The 27,757-nt window shown below is 43.8% G+C and overlaps 1 protein-coding gene across 1 annotated transcript in view; it reads left to right on the plus strand.

Moving 5' to 3' along the window:
• Positions 1-27,757, plus strand: part of LOC113406508 (coiled-coil and C2 domain-containing protein 1B-like) — a 69,938-nt gene that overhangs the window by 4,738 nt on the left and 37,443 nt on the right. The window contains exons 3-10 of the mRNA XM_026651752.2: positions 3,583-3,724; positions 9,974-10,080; positions 11,668-11,790; positions 13,602-13,736; positions 19,958-20,249; positions 20,887-21,011; positions 21,162-21,237; positions 24,613-24,723. Of these exons, the coding sequence (XP_026507537.1) occupies positions 3,583-3,724; positions 9,974-10,080; positions 11,668-11,790; positions 13,602-13,736; positions 19,958-20,249; positions 20,887-21,011; positions 21,162-21,237; positions 24,613-24,723 (1,111 nt within the window). The remainder of the gene's footprint in view (positions 1-3,582; positions 3,725-9,973; positions 10,081-11,667; positions 11,791-13,601; positions 13,737-19,957; positions 20,250-20,886; positions 21,012-21,161; positions 21,238-24,612; positions 24,724-27,757) is intronic.

Genomic DNA, 27,757 nt, shown 5'->3' on the forward strand with positions numbered 1-27,757 from the left:
GTACTCCACCACCGCGACAGGTGCAGGCAGAGTCGACGGGGGAGCGGTAGCAGTTGACTCACTGCAGTGAAGACACTGCGGTGAGTAGGTCTAAGTACGTCGACTTCAGCTATGTTATTCACGTAGCTGAAGTTGCGTAACTTAGATCGATTTCCCCCCCCCAGTGTAGACTAGGCCTTAAAGGGAACTATCCACGGACCACCTGAATGGAGCCAGTGGTCTGCGGACCACAATTTGAGAACCTCTGCTCTAGGGATTTGTCTGCACTACACAGTTTTGTTGACAAAAGTCAGGTTTCATCGACAGAACAGTGGAGGTGTACACACTGCAATGCTCCTTCTGCCGACAAAACTGTCCTGCTTTGCCAACAAAATAAAACCACCTTAATGAGAGACGTTGAGGTTTTTGCGGAAAAGTTATATCGACAAAATGTCAGTGTAGACACTGCACTTTGTTACGTTGCTGTAAATGGCCTCCAGGAGGCGTCCCACAATAATGCCCATTCTGAATGCTCTGGTCAGCAGTTTGAACTCCACTGTCCTGCACCCAAGTACACAGGCATCCTCTTCTTTCCCTTTGAAGGCCCAGGAATTTTTGAGATTCCACTGCCTGTTTGCTCTACGTAGAGAGCTCACATGGCATCCTCCCAGCTGACCATAGCGGCTCCATGCAGCAAACGCTCTCCCACTTGGAGCACACCTGAGTTGTTGGATCTGCTGACACTATAGGGAGAGGAGGCAGTTCCAGCTCTGCTCCAGCTGTAGGAACTTCAGTACCTACAATCTGATTTCTCCTGGCTTGTTGGATAAGGGCTACGAGCGGGACATACACAGTGCCATGCAAAGATAAAGGAGCTGAGGCAGGCATACCAGAAGGCAAGGGAGGCCAACCGTTGCTCTGGTGTCATGACAAAGACCTGCAACTTCTATAAGGAGCTGGACGCCATTGTTGGTGGCGACCCCACCTCCACTGCCAAGAGCCCCATGGATACACCTTGCTGCTGTCCAGGGTTCCCGTGCAAGGCTTCATGAGCTATGGGAATAAGGGGTATGCTGGGTCTCCCAGGATCACTATGGGCATCTGAATATCCTCCACTAGAATCTTCTGGTCTGGAAAGAAAGTCTCTGCTTGTAGCTTTCTGTACAGGCCAGTGTTCCTGAAAATACATGCATCATGCATCTTCCCAGACCACCCTGCGTTGATGTCAGTGAAACGCCCACAGTGATCCATAAGCACCTTCAGTACCGTAGAGAAGTACCCCTTTCTATTGATGTACTCCGTCGCAAGGTGGTACATTGCCAAAATTGGAATATGCGTTCCATCTATTGCCCCTCCGCAGTTAGGGAATCCCATTGCTGGAAAGCCATCCAATATTTCACGCAGATTGCCAAGAGTCACAGTCCTTTGTAGCAGAAGGCAATTAATGGCCTTGTACACTTACATTAACGCAGCCCCAACGGTGGACTTCCTGACTCCGTACTGATTCGCAACTGACCGGTAGGAATCTGGAGTTGCCAGCTTCCACACAGTGATTGCCACATTCTTCTCCACCGAGAGGGCAGCTCTCATTTTGATGTCCTTGCGCCGCAGTGCTGGGCCGAGCTCCGCACACAGTTCCAGGAAGGTGGCTTCTGCCTCCGAAAGTTCTGCAGTCACTGCTCATCATCCCAGACCTGCATAATGATGTGATCCCACCACTTAGTGCTTGTTTCCTGCACCCAAAAGTGATGGTCCACTGTGTTCCGTTGCACCGTGAATGCCAAAAGTAATCTGGTGGTGTTTCTTTCCATGGTACGCAGCAGGTCAGACAACTTTGATTCCTGTTCAAATTGGGTGCTCATGATATTCTGCGTGACCAGCTGCAATGTGTTCATAACAGTGACCACAACTGTAGAAAGCAGTGCAGGACCCATCCTTTCAAACAGAGATGGCATGTGCACAGTAAACAGGGGCTGTTGAAAAATGCTGCAGAATGTAGTCGGAAGCCCATGGAATGCTGGGATGGAAAAAACTGCATCATGGGACAGTGAGCCTGCAGCCATGATGCACTGCAATCCACTCCGCCTTCCCACAATTCCTGGCTGTGGAAGGTGGCGAGTAGCACAGTGGGATAGCTACCCACAATGCACTGTTGATGCCAGAGCACTAACTGTGGACGCGCTCTACTGACAGAAGGAACATCGTGTGAATATGCACAAGTGATGTAATTATGCCGGTTTTTGATTGTCAGCTTAACTTGCGTTGACCTTGGTTTAACGCCACTGAGATTGTTAGGGTTACTGTGTCAGATAACAGGGCAGTTACATTAGTGGGAGACAAATTTAAGTGTAGACACATGCTACTATGTCAACACAAGAATGCTTATGTCAACCTAACATATATACCAGGCGTATGATTGTCTTCTTGGTTCAATAAAAGATATTACCTCTTTCACCTTGTCAAAGTAATACATTTTTCTGTATTTATAAATGTCATAGAAACAAATGATATGTTTCATTGTTTATGCATCACATATCATGATACATTCTTCAAGAAGGCTGCATTTTGGATTGTGCAGCATTATTTTTGTTTACAGTAGAATTTCTTTATGTAGTTTCGGGTAAAAGCTAAGCAACAGTAAACTTTTTTTCATCCTTATCATTTTGGGCTGTGATTCGTCAATTCTAATAAGTTCTGTGGGACAATACTATGATGGGAAACATTCAAGGAAGTTATTTTGGTATTTCAGTGGGTGACACTTTGGAGTCAGTACTGAACCAGTGTTGCAGTGTCCTGGATTACTGTACTTATGGAGGTTCTATCTTTTAGATCAGACAAAACAGAAGTCCTCACCCTTGTTTGTTAAAGTCCTTTGTCACTTTTTGCAACAGTAGGGGAGTTTACCCTAGTGTGTTGGTCAAATGCTAATTTATACAATTAATATTCTTCCTACTCAATTCACCCTGTAGTTTCCATTGCCCATGGTAGTATTTGCTTCCTGTTCTAAACAGCTGTGTATTGGTGCAGTACAGCGTTAAACTGTTGCTGGTTCTACACAAGAGGTGGCTGCACGTCAGTGGGTGAAATGATTCCTTTGTGTATATCGTTTACAAAGTGATGGACCTTTTGAGGTGAAATGTGTGGATATGTATGAAAGTTCAAGATGAAATCTTCCCTGTGTCCAAGTTTAGAATACCTGGGTAATATGAGGAATAATAATCAAATATATTTGATAGCTTCGGATATAATAGGAACCTTACTGATTAAATTTTCTGCTTAGCAAGTCTTAACAGAATTATTTTACCTTGTTATTTCAAATACCAGCTATTCCTATTCATAAAGGATTCAGGTTGTTTAAGTGCAGGCCTGAGAGGGGGTTTATTCTCTGGTGCCCAAAAGAGGTGTATCTGGTTTCAGTTATGTGTATATCTTGTTTGTGTTATATAGCTAGTCAAAATTACAGGGGATTGTGGTTAAAAACTCCCAGCCAGAACCCACATTATCTTTGAATTCAGAATGCACTGAGATGTTTAAATAACCCAGGTGATGTGATGGTGTGAGTGATGTCTCTGTTCTTACTAGAATATTTTCCCTTGGTTCCAGCTGGGGCTCTTCGTAGATTTCAATCCTGAAGCAATGTTGCTGGATATTGAGGATGGTGGTGGTGATGAGGATCTAGAAGCAGAGCTTGCTGCTCTCACAGGAGAGAAGGTGACAGAAGGGAAGTCAAAACCCAAAGGGAAAAGTAAGTCATTGCTCCTGGTTCTTGCTGACTGAAGAGCTGTGTTATTTATGTAAATAAAAGGGACATGATGTTACAAATCACACTTCCTTCTAGATTCTTTTCCTCTACGGTTGTTACAAGTAACACCTAAGATTACTATATAACTGAGATTAGAGAAATATTTTTTCTGTATTGTGTCTGCTTTACAGTGAAAGATGTAATTGGGGCGTGCACAAGGGGGGGGCAAGCAGGGGCACCGGCCCCCCAAAAAATCTGCATGTGTTCCTGCAGCCCAGAGAGGGAGGAAGCAGCAGGGTGTTTGGCTGCCAGATGAGCTTCTCCTCCTCCCTATCCCTAAAGCTACAGCCTGCTGCTTCTCCTTCCCTGCTGTTGGAGTCCCACTGTTGCCTCTGCCTCCAGCCCCTGACTCACCTCAAAGGGCATCTATAAAGCAGGCAGCAACACTGGGACTCCAGCAGCAGGGAAAGAGAAGCATCAGGCTGCAGCTGCAGGGGTGGGGGGAGGACCCTGCAGCCAGCTGCCCTGCTGCTTCCTCCCTGCCCAGGCTGCAGGGACACGGAGAGTACTGCTGCAGGGGGAGCTGCTGCCTCCTCGCTACTGGGTGTCCCTGCCAGAGGTGGCCCAAGAAACCGGGGGTAGGGTCACATGAACCTTTCATTTGCGTGTGTTTAATGTGCCCCTCCAAAAGTATTCAAATTTAAAATCCTGGGTACGCCCCTGAGATGTTCAAAGAGAAAGTTAAGAGGTGACTTGCTCGTGGTATTTAAATACCTTCTGTGACATTCCCCAGGGTACAATCTGGACTGTTGAACAGCTGTGTCCCTTTAGTTCTCTAGCCTGGGGTGCCTTTTACACTGCTTTGCAGTCAGAAGATCCACTCCTGGCCTGCTCACACAGCCTTTAGTATGCAAAATCACTCCCCGCTGAATACATGAATGCGCTCCCAGCCATCCATGAATTACATATAGGGGGACACCCTCACAGTCTTAGTCCCAGCTTTGTTCCCCAGAAATGTGCATCTTACACTGCTCTGTATTCTCCTGGACAGTGTAAGCTCACAGCAAGTACGTCATTCCAACACTGGGTAATGATTGTGCTGCAACCATGTCATCCTAAATAGAGATTTCCAAACACGCTGGTTTAGATAAAACAGTAAAACAAGTTTATTAACTAGAAAAAGATAGATTTGAAGTGATTACAAGTGGTATGGCATAAAAGCGGAATTGGTTACAAAAGAAATACAAAAATAAAACTGCAAGCTAATACCTAAATGAACTTAAAAGCAAAATGTCTCTCACCATAAGTTGCAGCAATACACAGGTTGGATTTCCTTTCAGCTAGAGATCCTTCCCCCAGTTCAGTGTTCTTCAGATATTTGTTGATGCCATGGGCAGAGAGATGAGAGGAAGAGAGGGGTGATGTGGAGGTCACTGTCTCATTTTATATCCTCCTCCTCTCTTTGAGGATTACCCCATGCTGGTGTGTAGACAAACAGTCCCCTATATACCTTAGATTCCAACTGTCTCTGGGATGCAATGTAAATTTCTTGTCTATACCTTCTCCCCTGCTGGTGGATGGCCAGTTAAGCAGGTAATGGCACTTTAGCACCTTGCTGGCATTCTGGTGTGTCTCTGAGAAATTGGTTTGAGGGCGTTACCCAGAACTACAGCATATTTCAGTAACCATCATATAGCAAAATCTCATAATTTTATATGCAGTGTTGTTACACACACATCAACAGGAAAATAATATTCAGCAGATTGAGTTTTCAAATGATACTTCACAAGGCATACTTTATACAAAATATAGCGTAATCATATAAAAATGGTGAACGTGGGGTACAGGGTGTCACACTTACATGGGGAGAAGATTTTTGAGAGTAGAGGGCTCTTTAATTTAGCATACAAAGGCATACCAAGATCAAGTGGCTGGAAGTTGAAGCTATACAAATTGAGACTGGAAATAAGGTTCAGTTGTTTTTTTTAACAGTGAGGGAACAAGATAATTTACCAAGAGGTGTGGTGGACTGTCGATCACTTGCAGTCTTTACATCAAGACTGGATATCTTTCTAGAAAATATGCTGTGGCTCAGCCAGAAGTTATTGACATGATGTAGGAATTACTGGGTAAAATTCTTTGCCATGTGTTATGCAGGAGGTCAGATTAGATTATTAAAATGGGCCTTTCTGACCTTAAATGAACTCTGGAAACCTGAGAGTTTGTTTACTTGGTGTATTTGACTGCATTTGTGTATAATCCGTTTCATTGTTTCTTGTACTGTCATTTTCCTATGCTGTTTGTGTGGGATGTTCACACAACAAGGGAGAGGAAAATTTATAAATACACAGGAAAATGTGATGGTAAAATCACAATAATAATTGGCAGGAAGACTCAGAGTAGTACCTGAAACTAAATTTGAATTCATTTTGATACTGACTAGTTTTCAAGATAATAGTTACACTTGAAGAGTAACGAACGCAGAAGATTTTAAAGTATCTGAAATAAGTTGATGCAGCTATTTCTTGAGTCTGTTCCCTTTTTAAATCTTACTTTTAATAGAAATTCTGTTGGATCAAAGTACAATTGTATATTTTTTTAAAAACTGGCCATCAAATAAAAAATCCTGTTGTTTGAATTCAAGAATCCTATAACTGACTTTTCCTTTCTAGTTTTTATAACTAATGACTTTTAGAAAGCATTAAATAAAGGTCTTGATCAGTAATTCTGATAATATCCTGAGTCTAAGGGGATGTGTTCTAGATCTGTGTATGAGGAGATAGATACCCTTTGTGTCATCAAATCCACTGTTTCTCTCTGTGAGTTTCCTGTGGGCACTTTCAGTCGCACTGGGTTTTAATTTTTATCTTTTGTCGCTACTGCCTGTATAACGTACAGGTAAGGTCTGGTTGTTTGAGCATAAGTCTGGGAACCAGGAACTTCTGAGCTCTATTTCCATCTCCAACACAGACTCTTTCTTTGGAGCTCATGAAGTCACTTAATATTTTTTTTCACTGTTTCCCATCTGTAGAATGAAGATTAATCCTCAACATCTCTGTAAGGTTTTATGAGTCAGTATTTGTTATGCCCACTGAAGGTATCAAATGTTTTCCTCAGGTCTGAGCAGCACATTTGTCAGCAGTGGCATTGCTTGAGCATTTCATCCCTGTTTTTCTGGAATTAAGGCTGTAGGTGAAATCCTACTGTTATTTTCACTTGTATAACTGAGGGCAGAATCTGGCCCATGTCTATGCAGGAGGAAGAATAAGACTAGTTTAAACAGGGTGTAGGCGGTGGTGGGGAAGAAGGCACATATTTGGGAATGAGTATAGAATACAAAATGGAGCAATTAGGAGAGATGGTTGGACAGAAGGCAGAATGAGCATAGGTGGAGGTGAGATCAGAGGGTTAAGCGGGGGAGGAGTTGGGTAGAGTTTTCAAGAGGAGGATTAGAATTGGAAGCTTAAACAGAAATAGGAGAGGAGGGGGGCCAGTGAGGAGATGAGAAGAGAACTTGCTCAGACAATAGGAGAGGATGATGATCAGAACAATAGCATCTTGGGTAGGCGGAGGGGGAATAAGGGGCAATATTCTCTGACTTGTGTGACAGATCTAAATTCCAATATTCAGCTTGGCTTGTGACACTCCTATGGATTGAAGAGGGGAGGCCTTCCCCAGTGGCAACGCATTTTGGTTTGCAGTACTTATTTTGTATGCTATGAATTATGGGGCCATTTGTTAGTGCTACGAAGCTGAAGGGGAAAGCCTATCTGATGGCAAAGATTCTTTGTTTACTGTTCTGAAACGTTGTCCACACTTTTTGCTTTGGTAGCAAGCAGGTGGTTTGTGTTGCTCAGTGTGTATCTGGTATTGGGTTAGTAGTGAATTATTATTTTTTCAGTTCTCCTGCTGAACTCTGGTGGTTGTATCAATTCTCTGCAGATGAGAGCTGCCTGGAATTGATTAATATGTGCACAGTTTAAACAGAGAAGAAAGATGACATTTGGGTAAAGAAGTGAACTAGGTTCCAATTCCTCACTCCTCCATGGAATTTGGGTGATCTTGGGCTAGTCACTGAGGTCCCAAGTGATTGATTTAAATGTGTGTGGCCCTTTTCACATGATTGGGCCTAAAGCTCTCTCTGACTCATTCTTTACCTATAAAATTGAGTTTATTCCTTTCTCCCACACTTTGTCTCTGGTCTATTTAGTCAGTAAACTCTCTGTAGTGATTGTTTCTTGCTTTGTTTATGAACAGCACCTAGCACAATGAGGCCCTGAACTCAGTTGGGGCCATTAGGTTCTACTGCAACACAAAGAGTAACAATATTTCAGGATTTGGAAGAAAATGTAAATAGAGAAATGTTTGAAGCTGAATGTAGTAGGAAGTGTAATGTTGAGGATCTATGGTATGGCTACTATGTGAATCATGAGCAGAGAGGGAGATCATGTTGCATGAAGGCTACTAGGAGTTTGTCTTCACTACAGAGTTAACTTGAGTTATAATGCCAGTGTTACCCCTAACTCAAGTCCCATCCATGTATAAAATGCCTTAACTGGAGTGTGGTGATGCTTTTAACTCAAGCTGGCTGGCCCATCAAGAAATATAGAACGCAACTCAAGTTAGCACAACATGTCAACTGCTAAAACAATTCCTGTGCAGCTTAAGTATTATTTCTCTGTGTGGCTGCTCTCAGTCGAGCTCGGTTAACTCAGCTCTGCACTAGAGGCATAGCTTCTGAAACCTGTGGCTTAATAAGTACAGTTAAGGGTGCACGTTCAAGTGGCAGCAGCTAGTTTCATTTGTTTTAAGTTACAAGTTGCTCTAAGCAACTCGTAATCTATGTAAGGCTTGATTCTGCTATGTCCCCTGTGGGTGTAAGTCCGGAGTAAATGGAGTTACACCAGGGTATAACCACTGTGAGATAGGAGCCAGGCATCTCAAGTTGTCTTACCTCAGTATTTTACACCTTGCTCCTTCATAGTTGTAAATCTGGCTGTTTCCAATATTGTAAATGCTTAGGAAAAGTTTTAAAATGTACTTTTACCTCCTGTTTTCACTGTTGTTTTAGCCATGTTGGTCCCAGGATACTAGAGAGACAAGATTATATCTTTTTTTATTGGACCACCTTCTGTGGTGAAAGCGTGTGGTGAAGTTGGCCCAATAAAAGATATTGCCTCACCTACCTTGTCTCTTTTTTACTTGCTACTGATTCTGGGTTGCAGAGGCCGTTGTTTGACAAGGGGACAAGGAAAATGAATAGTTTGAATCTGTTTCTGTAGTGCAAATGAGAGCACAGAGTGTGAGCATGTGCTTTATTGAGCACGGAGAGAATCTGGTCAGGTTGCAATTGCCAGCATACAAACTTCTACCTATCCCTATGGAAATCTGCATGTTCACTATTCTCTGGAGAACTCCATTAAACACAACTGGGCAAGAAAAATGCACCAGATATAACAAGGGAAGTAGAGTAGAGGCACATTTCAAGGTACATGGACCCCTTGTTCTTGTGGAGGAAGACTAAATTTTCTAGAAATAAAATTCCTTTTGACCATAAGTACGGTTGACAGGAATAGTCTCCATGATTCAATTTACTCTTAAAAGAAAAAGAAAAGCTCTTTCATGTGTAACTGACATTCCTGCCAGTTGTCAAAGCTCCAGAATTATCAAGTTGTATGCCTGAACTCCTCGTCTGCTGTGGTGAGCTTTAGGCTGCATGTTCTCTCCCTCATTCCCCTCACCCACATATTTCTATAGGTGGCACTAAACAGCACATTTTCCTTCAGACAGTCTGCAACACAATGTAGTGAAAATGCAACAGAGGAGGGAGAACATGTAGTCAAGTGGAGCAGAGGTGGGAGGACCAGAGGAAGAGAGCAGAGACAACAAAATAAATCAAAATCAGGGAAATGCACAGAAAAGGAAAAAAGGAAGAAGCATAAAACAGAGAGAGGAAAAGAATGTAATAGAGATACAGCAAATGTACCAGGGGATGGAGTGACAGGACAAGGGAGATGGAGCAGAAGGCACTGATCAATTGCAAGTGGTGGGGCATCAGCCAAAAAAGGCATGGGAATTACTTCCCCAGCTTTACTTTCTTGCTGACTAGAAAACACCGCCTGTAGTTGAAAGGGAGAAGTGACAAGTGAACTCACAGTTCTTTTCCAATCAGTATGCTCATGGTTTAGGTTTGCACCATCCAACACTATGCTAGATCCTCATGGCTTGTCTCCTTTTGGTTGCCTTCTCCAGCCCCTTTACCCATGGATCATATTGAAAAGATGGCTGCAGAGTGCATGAAGGACCTGAATGAGGAGAAGGAGGAGGATGAAGGTTTGGAGGAGGATACGGACCTTTTGGTATGTACTTACTGCCAGTGGAATTCAGTCTTTCATGGAGTAAGTTCTGTGAGCAACAAAGCCCCTCAACTTTTTAAAGGGAAATTAAGACATGGCAAAACTTACAGCTGATTTAAACATTTTTGAATGGTCGGACGCTGTCCATACCAAGATGAGAACAGTACCTGACTACAAATGTGTGTGTGAATATGGTTCTTAGGGGAGATGGGAAGAGAGGAAAATCCCAGTCCATGTGAGTTAGGGAAACATGGCTGAAATCCTTTGTTAGAAGAAGAACAGGGAGACCCAGAGGCGGATTGAGTAAACTGGCTTCTTTATTGTGGTACTTGTTCCCTTCGACCCAATTGTTGAATAAGCAGTGAATTAGTTACAGCGCACACTCTTTTTATTTAAGTTAGTATGTAAATACCTACATTTACTACAATACCTCCAAACCCTTCTTGAGTAATATGAACGCCCATACAGTGAATATAATTATCCCCGCCCCTGTTTACAGCATTAAGCGTATTCTACAGACATTTTTATTTTGAAAATACATTTCTTTGCAATAATTGCAGCCACGAATTCCCTTAATTAGCAGTGTGCAGGGAAGGGAGGAAGCTCGAGCTCGTTTAGCTAGCTGGGAATGGAAGGGAGGGGGAGACAGTACTGCTTTACACATTCCTTATGCAGCTGCAACACTTATCAATCCTTAGCAAGCAGAAGAGAAGCGAGGGGGTAGCACTTTATCTATCAAGCACAAAAGCGGTGCCTGCCTGTACCCCTATTCCCTAATGCCATGTCTGCACATCAGCGGTTTCCCAGGTCTCTACTTAACCCTTACATATCCCAACATCCTTTTAGCAATCATTCTACTTATAGTTATGGCTAGGACACTTCTGCTCTGAGTTTGGCTAGGGCCTAATAACCATATCCTTGAGCTAAAATGATTTTTATGTTTATTAAAAGTGTGTTGTGTGTGAGTGGATTGTATGGAGGGTGCACTAAACTACACTTAGTTCGGTCATTAGTGAAGGGTGACTATTTGGAGGTTTGAAGTTGGGGTTTAGACAACCTTCGAAAAGATAAAATCCTTGTCTTAGCTACTGCATGTTCTTCAGTCCTCAGAGAGCTACCCAACAAAAGGGTTGTGTAAGAGACCTTAGCACTATATGTTGGGCTGTGAGCTTCCCAGGAATTGCCTTCAAATTGTGCCGGAACATTTCCACTCCTGGCCAGAACCAGAGTATGTGGAGTCAGCTGCAAAACAAATTGAAATTAGGTAAGGCAGGAGAAGTTTAGGGACATCAAAGACTGTTTGAGGTTTAACTCTAGTTTCTGGAGCCAGGCAGTACATACTTTCTCCAGACCAGCTCTCACACCGCTATTGATTATCACTTGCCAGTGTCCCATGGAGGTGTGTTACTCTTGACACAAATTGGCAGATAATCTACACTGAAACATTGCCTTGGGCAAAAGACGTCAGGATCTGAATCATTCTTTTCACTGTGGCAGTGGGGAGGTGCTTTAGTTCCTGCAGCATCTGTTCACATGGTGCCGAAAGCAGAGCATGCTTTACAGTAACCACCTCACTGATTCTTGCTCTAGGCAGAATTGCAGGAAGTTCTGGGCAAGCAAGACGAGACGGAAAGTGGTGAGGATGAAACCATAGCGATGGAGGTGGTAGCAGCTCCACCAGTAATACAGCAGCAACCTGAACTGCAGGCAGAGGTAAGAAAGAGATGTGTGGTTGACTTGGAGTTCCACTGAATCATTCTCACTATGCAATTTATAAGATGACAAGCTCACTTTATATTCTGGCTTATTTTGTACATCTGTACGTTTCCTGGTGGGAGCTGACACTATATTGATATAGTTAGATTTCATCTTGCATTGTTCTTAAGATGAATTTGGTGTTTGTGAAAATGAGGAACTAATACCACCAGACAGAGTCAAACATAATATACGTTGTAAGCTCTTCTTGCAGGGATTTTGTCTTACTGCCTGTAAATCTCTTAGCACATCCATGGTGTTATATAAATAATAGTAATGTGTGCAGACTTCCTTTGTACAGCTTACAGCTCTGCTATTGCTCCTTAATTCCCTTTGTAGTATTCTTGTTATGAGTCTGGAAACTCCACACAGTTCTTCTATGCTACATTACACATAACAGTCGTAATACCTAGTTCTTATATAGTGCTCTTTCAGTAGATCTCAGAGTGCTTTGCAATGGAGGTCAGTATGATTATCATTTTACAGGTGGCACAGAGGGGAAATGACTCGCCCAAGATCACCCAGCAGGCCAGGGCAGAGCTAGGAATGGCATCCAGGTCTCCTGAGTCCCAGTCGAGGGCTCTATCCACTAGACCATACTGCCTCCCTCACATGGCCTATAACATCCTATAATCAAATAAGCAGCGAGATGGCGACTGCTAGCAGGCGAGGGGCACACAGCCACCCCTGTAACCTGTTCCACAGGTCAGAGGAGCCCCAACCTGAGTCCAGGGGGTTCTGTTTGTTTTCCCACCCTACCTGGACCCTACACTCCATAGTTGGGTCTGTTGGGTTCGGGTCAGGTTGCAGGGCTCTACTGTACATCATGCACAGAAATCTCAGTCCTGATTTCCAGCATCCCAATTATCTACCATCCCAATGTTTTTTGCCCCTGTGCCCCACCCCCAACCTTTTATCAGTGCACCTGAATCCTAACTTGCAGTAGCCACTGCTGTTTTAATCCTGAGGCCTCTCGTAAGCAGGCTGTCAGTGGTGCTGAGTTATGTAGAATTTCAGAATCTGTTTACTATTGAATTTGTCTATGCAGGCAGGTTTTTTGTTCAGTTGTTGCTTTTCTTCTGTTGTCATACAATACAGATTTCAGGACTTCCGTGCATTGTGCACATTAATAAATAGGGCAAGAGTAGGTCTGTGTAGTCATAATGGCAATAATTACATCAGGAGCCAGCTGACAGGTCAATTTGACAACCACAGTGCTTATAAGTGTGGATGGTAACTGGTTATTTCTGTTGCTTGTTTCACTGGGCAAGTCCCAGACTGCAGACTTTCCAGCTTACAAGAGGAGGTGGGAAGAGGAGATCTGGTATTGAAGCCAATTTGTGAGAATCCTCGAAAGATGTAAAGTTAAGATGGCGAAGAAAACAAACATTCGCACCCCAAAATAACACCCAGCCACCTGGGCACATGATGTCTGAGAGGCATCACTGTTCTCCCTCATTTAGTCCTAACCACCCAGTCTCCAGTAACCCTGTGGCTGTAAGTTTCCTAAACTACCCCACCCAATTCTCTCTATTGCTCCTTTGATAGGAAGCCCAGAGATGTATCCAGGAAACATTGGTGCAGTACAAGTGCCCTTCTGTTTCAGAGAAATTTTCCATTTCCTGCTGTCTTGATGCCTGAGCCCAGTCTGTGTGCATGTGTTATTTTGTACAGAAGGGATATGCTTACTTTTCAGTGGTAAGGTGAAGCATGTGTAATTTGGGAAAGTAAATAATGTGCCTTACCCCCCTCCCCCTTTTTTTTTTGAGATCACATCTCCTGCTGTTTCCAGTGAATTGCAGCGGACGATAGAGGACAGAATAGCTAACTATAAGGCAGCAATCTCTAATGCAAAGGAGGCAGACGAGAGTGGCAAAGTGCGACGGTACGAAAGAGGCCTCAAGGTATGTTGGATTCATTACATGAAGGGGCGGGGAGGGCGGCTTTCAGTGGAAGAGGAAAGTCCTTGTTAAATGTAGGATAGAATTGATCCAGGAATATTACTTGGTGCTTTCTGGGTTTTCTGACTGTAAGTGTTGTGTGCAGGAGAGACTAAGGAGACTGTGCCATGTGTTCATTGTTGAGTTCTAATTTGAAGCAATCCTGTCAAATAGGTTAGGCCTAAAATGTAGGTCTTGTATAAACATGATTTTCTAGGGTCAGTGGAAATGTTTCCATTCACTTTTCTTTATTTGAATTCCAAGGGAAAAATATTTAAACAATCCTCTGCAGTGTTTGTAATCTCGCATTGTAATATTTTGCTAGGGCATATGAGAGTCAGGAACCAGCCTCACTATAAACAAGGAAACTGACTAGTATATCTTCGTATTCCAAGATGACTGCAAACATTAATTCAACACTATTAATACTAGACATTAAACCTGATTCTAAAAATCCTTCCAGTTGTTCTGATGTGGTGCTAGTACCACAGGGTAATTATTTTTTGTTTGAAAAATGGGGGATAAATTCAATAGTGAAATAAAACAGGTCATGCAAGATATATGTTTGGATTAATTCACACCCAATGTGTGTACATGGTAAAGTGGTGTCCCAGTAACTTGCCCAGATTTGGCATTCAGTAGATGTGCAGACTGAAGGTAACTTACATGCCATTTTCTGACCAACTTGTGTCACTGCTGAATTTGGCCCTCTGACTTCTATGAGGGTCACACCCACTTGCACTAGATCTGAATTTGGCCTATGTTTATTAAAGTGACAATGTGTCCCCTTTGAATAAATTATTGTAACTTCCCTAGCACACGTAGCTGTTTATTTGTTAAAACGTCCTTTCCCAGGTACCAACCTTCCATTCGCTTTGCTAAATTGCTTGTTTGCATTGAGGGAAGGAATCCCTCTGAGTGCCTCAGCTGCACTTAATAATGAAAATGGGAACAGTCTCTCCCCCTGATATGGCTATTGTAGATTGCAATAGAAACAGTTTCATCTGGTTTGCCGCTTCTCAGCCAAACAGCGGCATTTGCTGTTTGAGTCTGCGGTGGCAGGGGATTCTTGCTGTGCAAGAGGAGTCTGTTGTGAGTTCCCTGTTTCTTTGCCTTCTGCTCCACCATGTCTCATACTCCAGCTAGCTCTGTGTTTTGTTCCAAAGCTTTAGAGATCAGTGCTGCCCAGTGAGGGAAGAATCTTACATCTTCTTAACTGCTAAATGGCTTGGTGTACATAAGGGATCAAGAGAGAGCCAGACCTGGAAGAGGAAATGTGCAAACTGGAAGAGCTCTATATCCTGTCCAATTCGTACTAGCCATGGAGGAAATGTACATGCAGTCATTCCCTAAGGGAAAAACCCAAAAGCCTGCTTTATCCAATCTAGAAACTTACTGTCTTATTGAGGCTTCATATTTTGTTATTGTTTTTCCAATGTGGGAAGTTTCCACACACCCTACCACCAGCCTGTGAGATCCCGGTGTCACAGTTAGGAATAGAGTAGAGCTCCCTTCAGAGTCCAAAGCTGTTCCTTGATTGTCCGAAAGACTGGCTTCTGAGTGTCGTGTACACAAGAATAGCACAAGCGTATAGGGACAAAATCAGAAAGATTAAGGCACAAAATGAGTTACACCTAGCAAGACATATACAAGGTGTGACCCGTAGGTGCCTAGGGTAGCCCACACTGAAAATGCCAAGGTCAGGGCAGGCTGCAAATGGAGAGCAGATTCTCCCAAAATTGGTGATTAACACTGAAATTAGACTCTCCAACCTGTGCACCTGATTCCCCACACTGGTTATCAAGAAGCTGAAAAAGAAATCACACAGCCCCGTTTACTGCATTCCAGTTCTCTGGCTACCAATTAGCACATAGATCCTGTAAAGTGAGAAGTTATTTAAAACTCTTCTCACTATACAAAAATGTTCTTTTGATCCCCAAAGGGCCAGCCACATCACCAGATCAATATTAGTTTGGATCTTACCCAAAATATCATGCTTTCAGCCAATCCTTTAGTATCTAAAACTAAAGGTTTATTAGAAAAGAGAAGAACAAGAAGAGAGTCGTTAAATTGTCAAACTGTCAGATACATACAACTTCACAATCCATATATCAGGTTCTTAGCAGAATTAGTGAGTTTGCTGGCATGTTAAGTCCCTCTGGAATACATCCAAAGCTTGGATGGGTCGTTCAGTCCTTTGTTCAAAGCTTCAGTTTGTAATTAAGTTACTCCAGAGGTGGGAAGCAGGATTGAAGACAAAATGGAGATGATGCAGCTGCCTTTTATGTCCATTGCCATGTGGCTTGTACATCCTTTGTCCCAAACACAAGCTCAGCACATGGCATGGAAAAGCCTTGGAACCCCCTGTCCATAGGCATGTCCCTATATGTCCTGGTAACTCATAGGTGTAACCCCTGCCTTCTCTCAATGGGTTCATTGTATAGCTGATGGCCTTTGATAGGCCGTCAAGCAGGCTAGATAGTACTGATGCCAGTCTGTCTGGGGATGTCACCCAGAAACACAGCACAAAGTTTGAGATACAGATATAGCTCACATATTTATAATTCATAGTACAAAGATGATACATACATATAAACATGATTATCATCTTTAGCAAATCATAACTTTTCCACTCATACATGGCATATTTTGTAAGATTTATAGCAATTTTATAATTAGGGCCCTACCAAATTCACGGCCATGAAAAACACGTCATGGACTATGAAATCTGGTCTCCCCCCATGAAATCTTGTGTTTTGTGTGCTTTTATCCTATACTATACAGATTTTATGGGGGAGACCAGCATTTCTCAAATTGGGGGCCCTGACCCAAAAGGGAGTTGCAGGGAGGTTGCAAGGTTATTTTAGGGGAGTCACGGTATTGTCACCCTTACTTCTGCGCTGCCTTCAGAGCTGGGTGGCCAGAAAGCGGCAGCTGCTGAGGGCCCAGATCAGCAGGCAGCAACACAAAAGCAAGAGTAGCAATACCATACCCTGCCATCCTTACTTCTGTGCTGCTGCTGGTGGTGGCTCTGTCTTCAGAGCTGGGATCCCGTCCAGCAGCCACCACTCTCCAGCTGCCCAGCTCTGAAGGCAGCGCCACTGCCAGAAGCAGTGCTGAAGTAAGGGTAGCAGTACCGCAACCCCCCTTACAATAATCTTGTCTCCCCTCCCCCCCCCCCAACTCCTATTTAGATCAGGACCCCTACAATTACAGCACTGTGAAATTTCAGATTTAAATAGCTGAAATCATGAAATTTATGATTTTTTAAATCCTCTGACTGAAATTGACCAAAATGGACTGAGAATTTGGTAGGGCCCTATTTATAATATTTGTATCAGTAATATTACAAATGGTCACTCATATTCCATACAGTGTCATACAAGGCAATAAGGTGACATTCTATAAATGATATTAGGAGCAAGAGAAAGACAAAGGAAAATGTAGGTTCTCTGCTTGGTGGGGAAGGAGTGTTCATAACTGGTGGCATCCAGAAGGCTGAGGTGTTTAATGCCTATTTTGCTTCAGTCTTCACTGAAAAGATTAATGGTGACCAGGTACTCAACACAATAATAACAAGAGAGAAGGAATGCAAGCCAAAACTGGGAAGGAACAGGCTAAAGAATATTTAGATAAGTTAGAGATATTCAGGTCTGCAAGTCTGATGATATTCATCCTAGGGTACTTAAGGAGCTACCTGAAGCAATCTTAGAACCATTAGCACTTTGAGAACTCATGGAAGATGGGTGAGGTCCCAAAGGACTGGAAAAGGGCAAACACAGTACCTATCTTTTTTTAAACAGGGGAACAAAGAGGACCCAGAGAATTAAAGACCAGTCTGCCAGACTTCAGCACCTGGAAAGATACTGGAACAAAATTAAACAATCGTGTTGTAAGCACCTGAATGATAACAGGCTTATAGCCTGCTTGGATTTGTCAAGAACAAGTCATGCCAAACCAACCTAATTTCCTTCTTTGACAGGGTTACTGGGCTAGTGGATAGAAGGGAAACAGTAGACGTAATACATCTTGATTTTAATTAGGCTGTTTTGACACAGTTCCACATGACTTCCTCATAATTAAACTCAAGCAATGCAGTCTAGATGAAATTACTATAAGGTGGGTGCACAACTGGTTGAAAGACTGTACTCAAAGAGTAGTTATCTATGGTTCGCTGTTGAACTGGCAGGGTGTATCTAGTGGGGTCCTCAGGGGTCAGTTCTAGATCTGGTACTATTCAGTACTTTCATTAATGACTTGGTAATGGAGTGGAGAGTGTGCTTATAAAATTTGAAAATGACATCAAGCTGGGAGCAGCTGCATGTGCTTTGGAGGACAGGATTAGAATTCAAAACTGTCTTGACAAATTGGAGAATGGATTGAAATCAGGAAGATGAAATTCAATAAAGATAAGTGTAAAGTACGTTAATTAGGAAGGAAAAAATCAAATGTAAAACTACAAAATGGGGAATAATTGGCTACATGGTAGTATTGCTGAAAAGAAAATTATACTGGGTCACAAATTGAATATCAGTCAGCAATGTGGTGCAGTTGCAAAAAAAAAAAAAAAAAAAAGCTAATGTTTTGGGGGTATATTAACACTGGTGAGGCCTTTGTTCTATGTTCATTTTTGGATGCAACACTTTAGGAAGGATGTAGACAAATTGGAGAGAGTCCAGAGGAAAGCTACAAAAATGATAAAAGGTTTAGAAAATCTGGCCTATGAGGAAAGGTTAAAAAAACTGGGCATGTTTAGCCTTGAGAAAAGAAGACTGAGGGGAGACCTGATAAGTCTTCAGATCTGTTAAGGGCTGTTATGAAGAGGACTATGATCAGTTGTTCTCCATGTCCACTGAATGTAGGACAAGAAGTAATGGACTTAAAGGAGATTTAGGTTAGATATTAGGAAAAACTTTCTAACTGTAGGATAGTGAAGCACTGGAATAGGCTTTCAAGGGAGGTTGTGAAATCCCCTTCATTGGAGGTTGTTTAAGAAAGGTTAGACAAACACCTGTCAGTTATGGTCTGGGTTTACTTGGTCCTGCGCCAGCACAGGGACTGGACTCAATGACTTCTCAAGGTCCCTTCCAGCCTTACATTTCTATGATTCTATGCTGGCATTTCTCTCCTAATCCTGCCTCTTCATACTACATATGTTGATCTCACAGCACTCAAGTCTTTTCTGGGTCTGCAGCAGCAGTGGTAGGTGAGACTCTGTCTGGATATGATTTGAACCCAGATCTCCCACAGAGCTGGCCCCTAATAGTTATAAAAACATTGCTTATTAAACAGCGTGATGACTAGTTTTCTGAAAGTACAAATTCCAGCCTTGTCATTGTTTGGGTTTTTTAATGTCTTGTTACCATTTTAGCCAGTGAGATGACTTGTAGAAGGTAAATGCATGTTCTGCTGTGAAGTCCATGTTACTTTTTTGGCTTTGTTGCCTAACCTAGGTATTAAGTAGCCCCTGTAATGGGAATAATGTTTGGTGTTGGGATAAAGAACTGAGCTGAAATTGAGCTTTGTTACTTAGCAAGGGGACTATGTAGCTCATGAGTTTGGAAATAGGAGCCAGGGGCCTTTCACCTCTAAAAAGCTGGTTCAAATCCAGTTCTGGCTGTTACCATCTGATGGCTGCCTGGGCCATGTGAAATGAATTTGGTGATTTCATTCCAGATCTGCTGGACAGAGATCTGCACTTGTACTAAGATACCACACTGAAGGCTGTGTTTAAAATATACCTAGACTTGCTACAAAAACTAGTTCCAAAGTTGGCACTGAATGGCTCACATTTTGGAAGTCTGAGTCACAAAAGATTGATTGGGCCATAGAGACTGACGTGTCTTCTCACTCCTAGAGGTAGGATCCTCTACCACCATGTATGTTGTAATACATTGACAGGATAGAATGGAGGAAGCTTGTATTACTTGCTCTATAGAGAAAAATTGTTGCTGTGTGCTGCTGTGTCAATCAGGTATCTTTCACCAGGACTAAGACTCCCATGTGACCAAAAAAATAGGAGAAGGAAATACTAATGGGCAAAGATATCTAGTATCTCTCCAAAAAGAATGACGTGGTGGTTCCTGTTGTAAATAAGGATATGAGTTTGCTGAGTTGTGGTGATTGTACACAAGTTGTGTATGTGATGGAAATGCCTGTTGACTTCACTCCTCAATTTTTCCTAGACACTGGAAACCATGTTGGCTGCAATGAAGAAGGGCAAAAAGATCAATGAGGAAGAAATGCCACCCCCTGTAGCATCGGGGAGAAGCTCTGCTAATATGCCTCAAACCACAGGAGCTGTGCCAGAGAGTTTAGGTGATCCAACCAAAGTAATACCCAAGGAGAAAGTGGAATCCTCTGCAGACCATGAGCTACAGCCGGTCAATGATATGAAGTTGTCTCCGGGGTCAGCCTCTTTACAATGTCATGTTGCTGCTACTTCTGTCCTAGAAATGGATACCACATTACAAGATGGTAGGTAATTTCAACATGCCAGCCTTCCTTGGAGCACACATCTTCCCAGCAAGGTTATGATTCAATAATACATTGCACTTCTGTAGCACCTTTTACGTGAGCATATCAAAGTGCTTTACAAATAGGATACTGAGGCAGAGAGTTCATGGCTTGCTCAGGGTCACTTAATTGAGTCAGTTGCAGTCAGGAATAGAATTTGGGAGTCCTGACTTCCAGATTTCATCTTAAGATGTGCTATAGTCACAGGGTGAAGACTTCCTAAAGGTTCCTTCCTCTGCTGAGGTGTCTGTACATGTCTCTCATTATGGTCTCTCTGCCTCAGTTCCTCAGTCAATAAATTATGGTAATGCTTCCCTGCCTTGCAGAGGAGCTGTGAGGCAAAATTCACTGTTTGTAAAGAACTTTGTGATCTTAATGAAAGGCACTGTGGAATTGCACAGTGGTGGTTTGTCATTGTTGCTGGAATTGCCATGGTTGGCAGGACTTCTGGGGATGCCCCTGGATAAAGAAGCCACTGTACATAATGTGGATGTGTGAGTCAAAGCAATAAGGAATTAATGGATCTTTGGATGTATGAGAATGTCAAAGGATGCAGATATCAGGTGCTTCTGTAAGTCTTGATTTCATTCTTATATAGATTCCCTTAGCACGAGCACACGAACACTACTGGTTACAAGACAGACAGAGTATAAATTAGCAGCTCTGAAAGCCAAACAGCAAGGAGATCTAGAGAAGGCAAAAGAATATATGAAGACTGGCAAGGTATGCTATTCACAAACCAAGCTTCTGTGTTAGGAGTCTCAATCCTGGCAAATGCTCCCTGTGCTCACATGGCTGCTCCAAATGATCACAGATGGTTTCTGAACACACAAGAATAAGTCTCCTTTGGCTTTGTTTTTCTGTTTGTTTTAGAAATTTACAATGGTCTTAGAAGCACTGGACAGTGGACAGCCAGTAGATCTCCAGGATATGCCCCCAGCTCCACAAGGTAAGAGCAGAAGAATTTGTTAGATGGAGACTTCTTTTAAGCCTCTCCTGTTATCTAGTAACAAATGGGCATAGTGAACTGAAGGGCCAGCACCCATTTTAAAGTCACTGTCTTGAACCATCTGGGTTAGAAATGAGTGCTGAGAATCCCAGCTTCCCAATGGTTTAAGGCAGTGGTTTTTGGACTCCACATTGTGGACCAAAGATTCTCTTGTGGACACCTTCCCTCCCAGTCCTGATTCCACACATTCCCTGCATCATCTCCAGTTCATGGCTATATGAAATAGCATTACTGGGATAAGATGGAGTCAAGATGGTGCTGAACTTGCTGTAGTGCAGTGGGTGTAGCTGCTTGATTATGCCTCCTCCATTTTTTATGTCTTTCACACACACACCCCACACTGGGAAATAGGAATTTACATTTCTTAGAACTGAATCTCTCCTTGTTACCTCCAACCTTCTTCATCCCTTTTCTTCCCTTAATTCTGTCCAGTTCACTTTGTGGTTTGGTTCTCTCCTGCTGGATGTCTTCAGTTCTGGTGTCATAAGTTGTATTCACATCAAATAAAGATGCAAAGCACCATAGGGATGCAGAGAGGCTTTTGAGCAACTTTAAACAAAAAAAAAAAAAAAAGAAAGAAAAAAGCCTGTAGAAAGCTGAATGTTTTTGACTAGCCTACACGTAGCAGAAAACATCAATCCTTAGAACACACTTTTTTCCATTGTGACAGAAGCTGCTCCACAAACTAGAGTAATAGAGACACCGATTTAAGTGACAGGTTGTAAGAGTGCCTCTCCTTTTAAAACTTCTACATTCTGATTTCATCTTCATTTTTACCTCCCTCCTTTCCCCCAGCCCACCCTCCACACACACTTGATTTCTGACCTGATTTTAGTGGCTGTTGTCTAGAAACAGCTAAAACTAGTGATTGGTGTATAAACTATCTGCACGCTTCTGAGAATTATAGGTTCCAGTTGATAGGTGTAATTTTCTAATTCTTGTAGATTGTGAGATAGCAGCAGCTAAAATGGTTAGTGGAAGGAGAAATGAGGAGGACAAGATGCTAATCAGAATGGTGTCATTTTTAAAATCTGTCACATGACCTGACAGTTACAGACATTTGGATGGACCATGATCCATGCTTTTAGGACTAGTAGAAATTTCTGATCCTGGAACAAACATTGGTGTTAAAATATTCCAGTCCTGCAGCAGACTTAAACTGTATAAAAACTATACTCCCCCAACACTTGGCCTGTAGAATTCACTGCTGTAGGATGTTGTTGAGGCTGCTTAGTAAGATTCAGAAACATAATTGGAGATAGCTTTAATTATGAAAAAGTGTAGTTGCACTAGCTAGGATAAAAATTTTATAAGGGGTATAAATCCTTAGGACATAAAATGATCACTGGCTGGGGTCAGAGGAACATTTCCCCCCATAGTATAATATTATATAAGTAAATAAAACATTTGGAGGGGTGATGGGGGAGATTACCTTTTAAAGCATCCAGTGTTGAGTGTTGTCAGTAGCTACCGGTGTGGTGCTCTGCTCTTGTTCGTTGATGATAACAGTCGGCTACGTGCGTGTTCCCTCTGTGTGCTGCCCTAGTTCTGCGCAGATAGCTGACACAGCAGACCCCGAGAGAACCCCCAAAGACCACAGACTCTAGTAAGGTACGAAGGAACCCGAGCCAGGTTTATTGTCAAACGAAGCACAGTAATAGTTTCCCGTAGACTCTACAAGACATACTACGAATTAGTGCCCCCTGGCAATGGACTGGCTCAGTCAGTGGTGGGACTTTCTACTGCCCCCTAGGCCAGACAAAGATGCGCACTCCGGGACCTACTTTTATACAGTTACAGGACAGATTACTCATCCCTACTGACGTATTGAAGTACAGCCCCTTGGCTCATTAGGGTGCTGTCTCCTCCTTTGATCATGTTGTTTCAAACAGATCTATCCATCATGCTGTCCTTTTGATCCTGTCTTTAAGATGCACCTGCCTGTTCCTTGTGTTCTCTGTGGAGTGTTCTGATGTCATCTTGGCACAAGTTCCTCTTATTAGCACTTATGTGTGGATGTACCTGCTTCTAGCAACCCTCTTCTCGCCAACTTCTGTGAGTGAGGCCTGCCTCTGGCTCACAGCCCAGCTTTTGCTTAGCAATGCCTGGAAGTACTTTGGGTCAGGCTTCAGGCCTCAGACTGGGCCTCTGACACAAGAGTTTGTTTCAGGGCCTCATCTTACTACATTGAGCACTGCCAGAGCTGGAATATCTTAACAGGTGGGGGGTTTTCTCTATCCTTCTCTGGGATTAAGTCCTCAAATTGTTAGCAAATTACCAAAATTGTTCACACATTGTCTCCTATATGCCAAAAATTCCTACCTAATGTATACAGTAACTCCTCACTTAACATTGTAGTTATGTTCCTGAAAAATACGACTTTAAGCGAAATGATGTTAAGTGAATCCAATTTCCCCATAAGAATTAAAGTAAATGAGGGGGTTAGGTTCCAGGGAATTTTTTATTCAACCAGACACAGACACAGACACACACACAAAGTTTTAAACAAACAATTTAATACTGGTACACAGTGATGATGATTGTGAAGCTTGGTTGAGGTGGAGGAGTCAGAGGGTGGGATATTTCCCAGGGAATGCCTTACTGCTAAATGATGAACTAGCAATTAGCTGAGCCCTCAAGGGTTAACTCTCACACTCTACAAGGCAGCAGGAATGGAGGGAGGGGAGACAGCATTGCAGACAGAGAGACACACGCGTGTGTGAGAGAGAGATGCGCATTTCCCCTTTAAGTACACTGCCTTGTTAATTAGATCAGCTTGCTGAGACCTCAGCTGCTGCCAGCAAGCTCCTTCCCTCCTGAACCCTGTTATGTGTCCCCCCTGCTCTATGGAAGATGGGGTAAGCGGGGTGCAGGAGCAGGGGGAGGGGACACCCTGACATCCCCCCTCTTCCTCCCCTCCCCCCGCCCACAGCAAGTAGGAGTCCCGGGGAGCAGCTCCAAGGCAGAGGGCAGGAGCAGCACATGGCAGTTGAGGGAGGGACAGCTGCAATTGCTAGCCTGGTGGGCAGCTGCTGCACAGGGAACTTAATGGAGCAGGGACTGATAGGGGGAGCTGATAGGGGAGCTGCCAGTCCACCCTGGTTCCAAGCCCCCACCAGCTAGCTCCAACGGGCTGCTCGTCCTGCAAACAATGGACAAAGCAGGCAGCTGCCAAACGACATTAGTAGGGAGCATTGCACAACTTTAAATGAGCATGTTCCCTAATCGATCAGCAACGTAACAAAGAAACAATGTTAACCGGGACAACTTTAAGTGAGGAGTTACTGTACTGGAAAATTGTCTCTTCCCTCACAGATCTTGAAAGCCTGGAAAAGAGACCGGCTCCATCAAACCGGATGGCATCTGTTCCCGTTGAAAATTCCCAGCCCCTCACAATGTTCAAACCTCAGGGCCATGAAGCCTCAGGTAGGATTTGTAAAGCAGGACTTCTCTGTATTGAATCATATTCTTATATGATATTTGGATGCTGATCCAAGTTGTACATGAATACTGGAATGGATAATGGAAGTACCTAATAAACTGTCATTCTAATTCGAGTAGTGTCCCAATGGGTGTCCTACTGTAGGCGTACTTGCGTTAGGGTGACCAGATGTCCCGATTTTATAGGAACAGTCCCAATATTTGGGGTTTTTCTTATATAGGCTCCTATTACCCCCCCACTCTCTGTCCTGATTTTTCACACTTGCTGTCTGGTCGCCCTAACTTGTGTCCCTAAGCTGCTGATTGGAGCATTTTGGTAGCAATATCCATTAGGCCCACACATGTGCTCTCTCTCCTCACGCCCTGCCATGAGGGTAGCCAGTGCACGTGGGCTAACCCCCCTCAGTTGCTTCTCAACCGCCTCGGCTAGAGACAGAGCTGTTAGCTGTCCATTAGTGACTATTATCTCATCCTTTTCTTTGTAGCCTAGAGCTTTATTTTTAGTAGTAGTTAGTCTAGTGTCTTTATTTTTTACCTTATCTTCTAATACATATCTATTTAGATCACTTTTTTTTCATTCCCACCCTTCTCACTGGGGGCTCTTCCCCCACTGGGGTATGTCTGGTTATCCGGGTTTCAAGAAGTGCCTCTCGTGCAACGAGGCTATCACCAAAAAGCAACAGAGGGTCCTGTGGCACCTTTAAGACTAACAGAAGTATTGGAGCATAAGCTTTCGTGGGTGAATGTCCACTTCATCAAACGCAAGGCTATCACCGTCGCAGACACGCACTCACGGTACATTCGTTGGCTCAGGGAAGGACATGTCCCTCAAAATTGTGCTCTCTGCCAGTATCTTAGACCTCGGTCTCGCAAGGACAGAGAGCTGAGTCAGAAGATTATATTCATGGAGGTGGCGCTCAGACCTTCTCTGGACCCGCGCCAAGAGTCTCCAGGCAGATCCAAGGGCTATGGGGTGAAGAAATCAGCTGCCGACTGCGCTCATAAGTCAAAAAAGAGAGCGGGAAGTCCTCACAGTGAGCCACCAGCTAGCTGCAAATGATCCCCAGCACGCTTGGTATCCTCAGTACCGTCAGCACTGAAATAGGCCAAGCCCAGTATCTACAGCTCAAGAAAGACTATTGCGGCAGGTAACAGTGATGTGCCACCATACCCAATGGGCACGAGCACCAAGTTAATGGTACTTAAGAAGAAGGACAGGAGCAAACACTCCAAGGCACCACTGGTATGGTGATGCCCCATCGGTACAATGCTTCATCCAGTACTTGAACAGCTGGTGTGGACAATATCTCCATCCCCCCCAGCACTGCTAGTGGCATCGAGCCGGTTGGCACCACCACAATTCCAGCACTCAAGAGACCTCCGTGTAATGATGTGCTAGAGTCAAGTCTCCTCTCTTCAGTACCGGGACCTCCACACAGAGCCTCCGTCTGGCATGGGAGTCTTCTCTGCTGCCTTGTCATGCACTCCTGCTTTCTAGAGCGGATTCGGATAGGGAACCGGAGGAGGGAATATCTTAGTACTCCTCCCAAGCCCCCTAGGGTGCCCAATACCAGCAGGGCCCCCAAGCATGTCCTCAGAAGACCCCATCATCATCATCCTGGAACGGCCATTCATTGGCACCATCACTGGGCTCCATGCCACCCCCCACCCCAGTGGCCCTACTGGAACCGCTGGGCTGCATACTGCCCCCGTGCCTCTCAGGTTTCTAGTCCCACCCGTGGGGCCCCAAGTCACACTTCCTCAGCCACAGTGTTCAGGGCCCTGGAGCCCCCAGAAGGAGTCCTGGAGGAGTGTGAGGGTGATGCTGAGGAGGCAGTGACCCCAAAAACTATCCTCATCCTCCTCCCCAGACAAGACTGTCATGCCTCCCTCACAATCCTTGCTGGATCATTTTCGCCTATTCCAGGATCTCACAAAGAGAGTGGCTGACTCTCTCCAGATACTGCTGGAGGAAGTCAAGGACACACACTACAAGCTCCAGGACATCCTCCACTGATCTTCCTCCTCAAAAGTTTCCCTCCCTATCAATGAGGCTCTTCTCGACCCTGCAAGAACCATGTGGCAGACCCCAGCATCAGTCACACCAACTTGCAAGAGAGCAGACAAAAAGTCCTACTAGTCCCGGTGAGAGAAGTTGAGTTCCTCTTCTTCCACCCTCTACTGTACTCCATCATGGTGGATGCTTTAATTCTCATGGCTGTCAATATCACACGAGGTCCACTCCCTACGATAGGGACTGGAAGCATCTGGACCACTTTGAAAGGAAGGTGTACTTCTCAGTCACACTTCAGTTTCGAGTTACCAACTATCAAGCCCTCATGGCAAAATACGATTCCACAAACTACTCAAAACTGCACAATTTTACTGAGCAGCTGCCCGAGTCGTATCGCAACCAATTTAAGGCCATCATTCAAGAGGGGCAGATAGAAGCAAAGACAACAATACAGTCTGCCCTTGATGCTGCCGATACTGTAGCCAGATCCATCTCCACGGCGGTGGTGATGCGGTGTGCCTCTTGGCTCCATTTGTCGGGTTTCACAAAGAAGGTGCAGTCAACCTTCAAAGATCTTCCAGGCAGCAAGCTCTTCGCGGAGAAAACCAATGCCTCCCTTCATACTCTGAGGGATTCTTTGGCCACTCTCCATTCGCTGGTCATCTGCACATTGCGACAAAAGAAGAATTTTAGTCTGCAGCCCCAACATAAACTCTTCACCTGCCAGTACCCAGCTCAATGATACTACAAGCTTCAGAGGAAGAAAATTAAATTCTCAAGACATAAACCATCTGGTCAGCAATCTTCTGCATCCCAGCCATTCATGTCCAAACACCAATTTTGATATGTTGGTCAAGATGCCAGCAGACCACTCTCTGCAACTGTTACAACAAACCATCACTACCCACCCATTTGGCCACCGTCTGGCAGCTTTCTGCAGCACCTGGGAGTACATAACATCAGACTGATGGTTTCTAGAGATCGCTATAGGTACTCTCCATTTTA

Source organism: Terrapene carolina, unplaced genomic scaffold (genome assembly GCF_002925995.2).
Source record: "Terrapene carolina triunguis isolate 2854851 unplaced genomic scaffold, T_m_triunguis-2.0 Scaffold102, whole genome shotgun sequence".
Lineage (NCBI taxonomy): Eukaryota > Metazoa > Chordata > Testudines > Emydidae > Terrapene > Terrapene triunguis.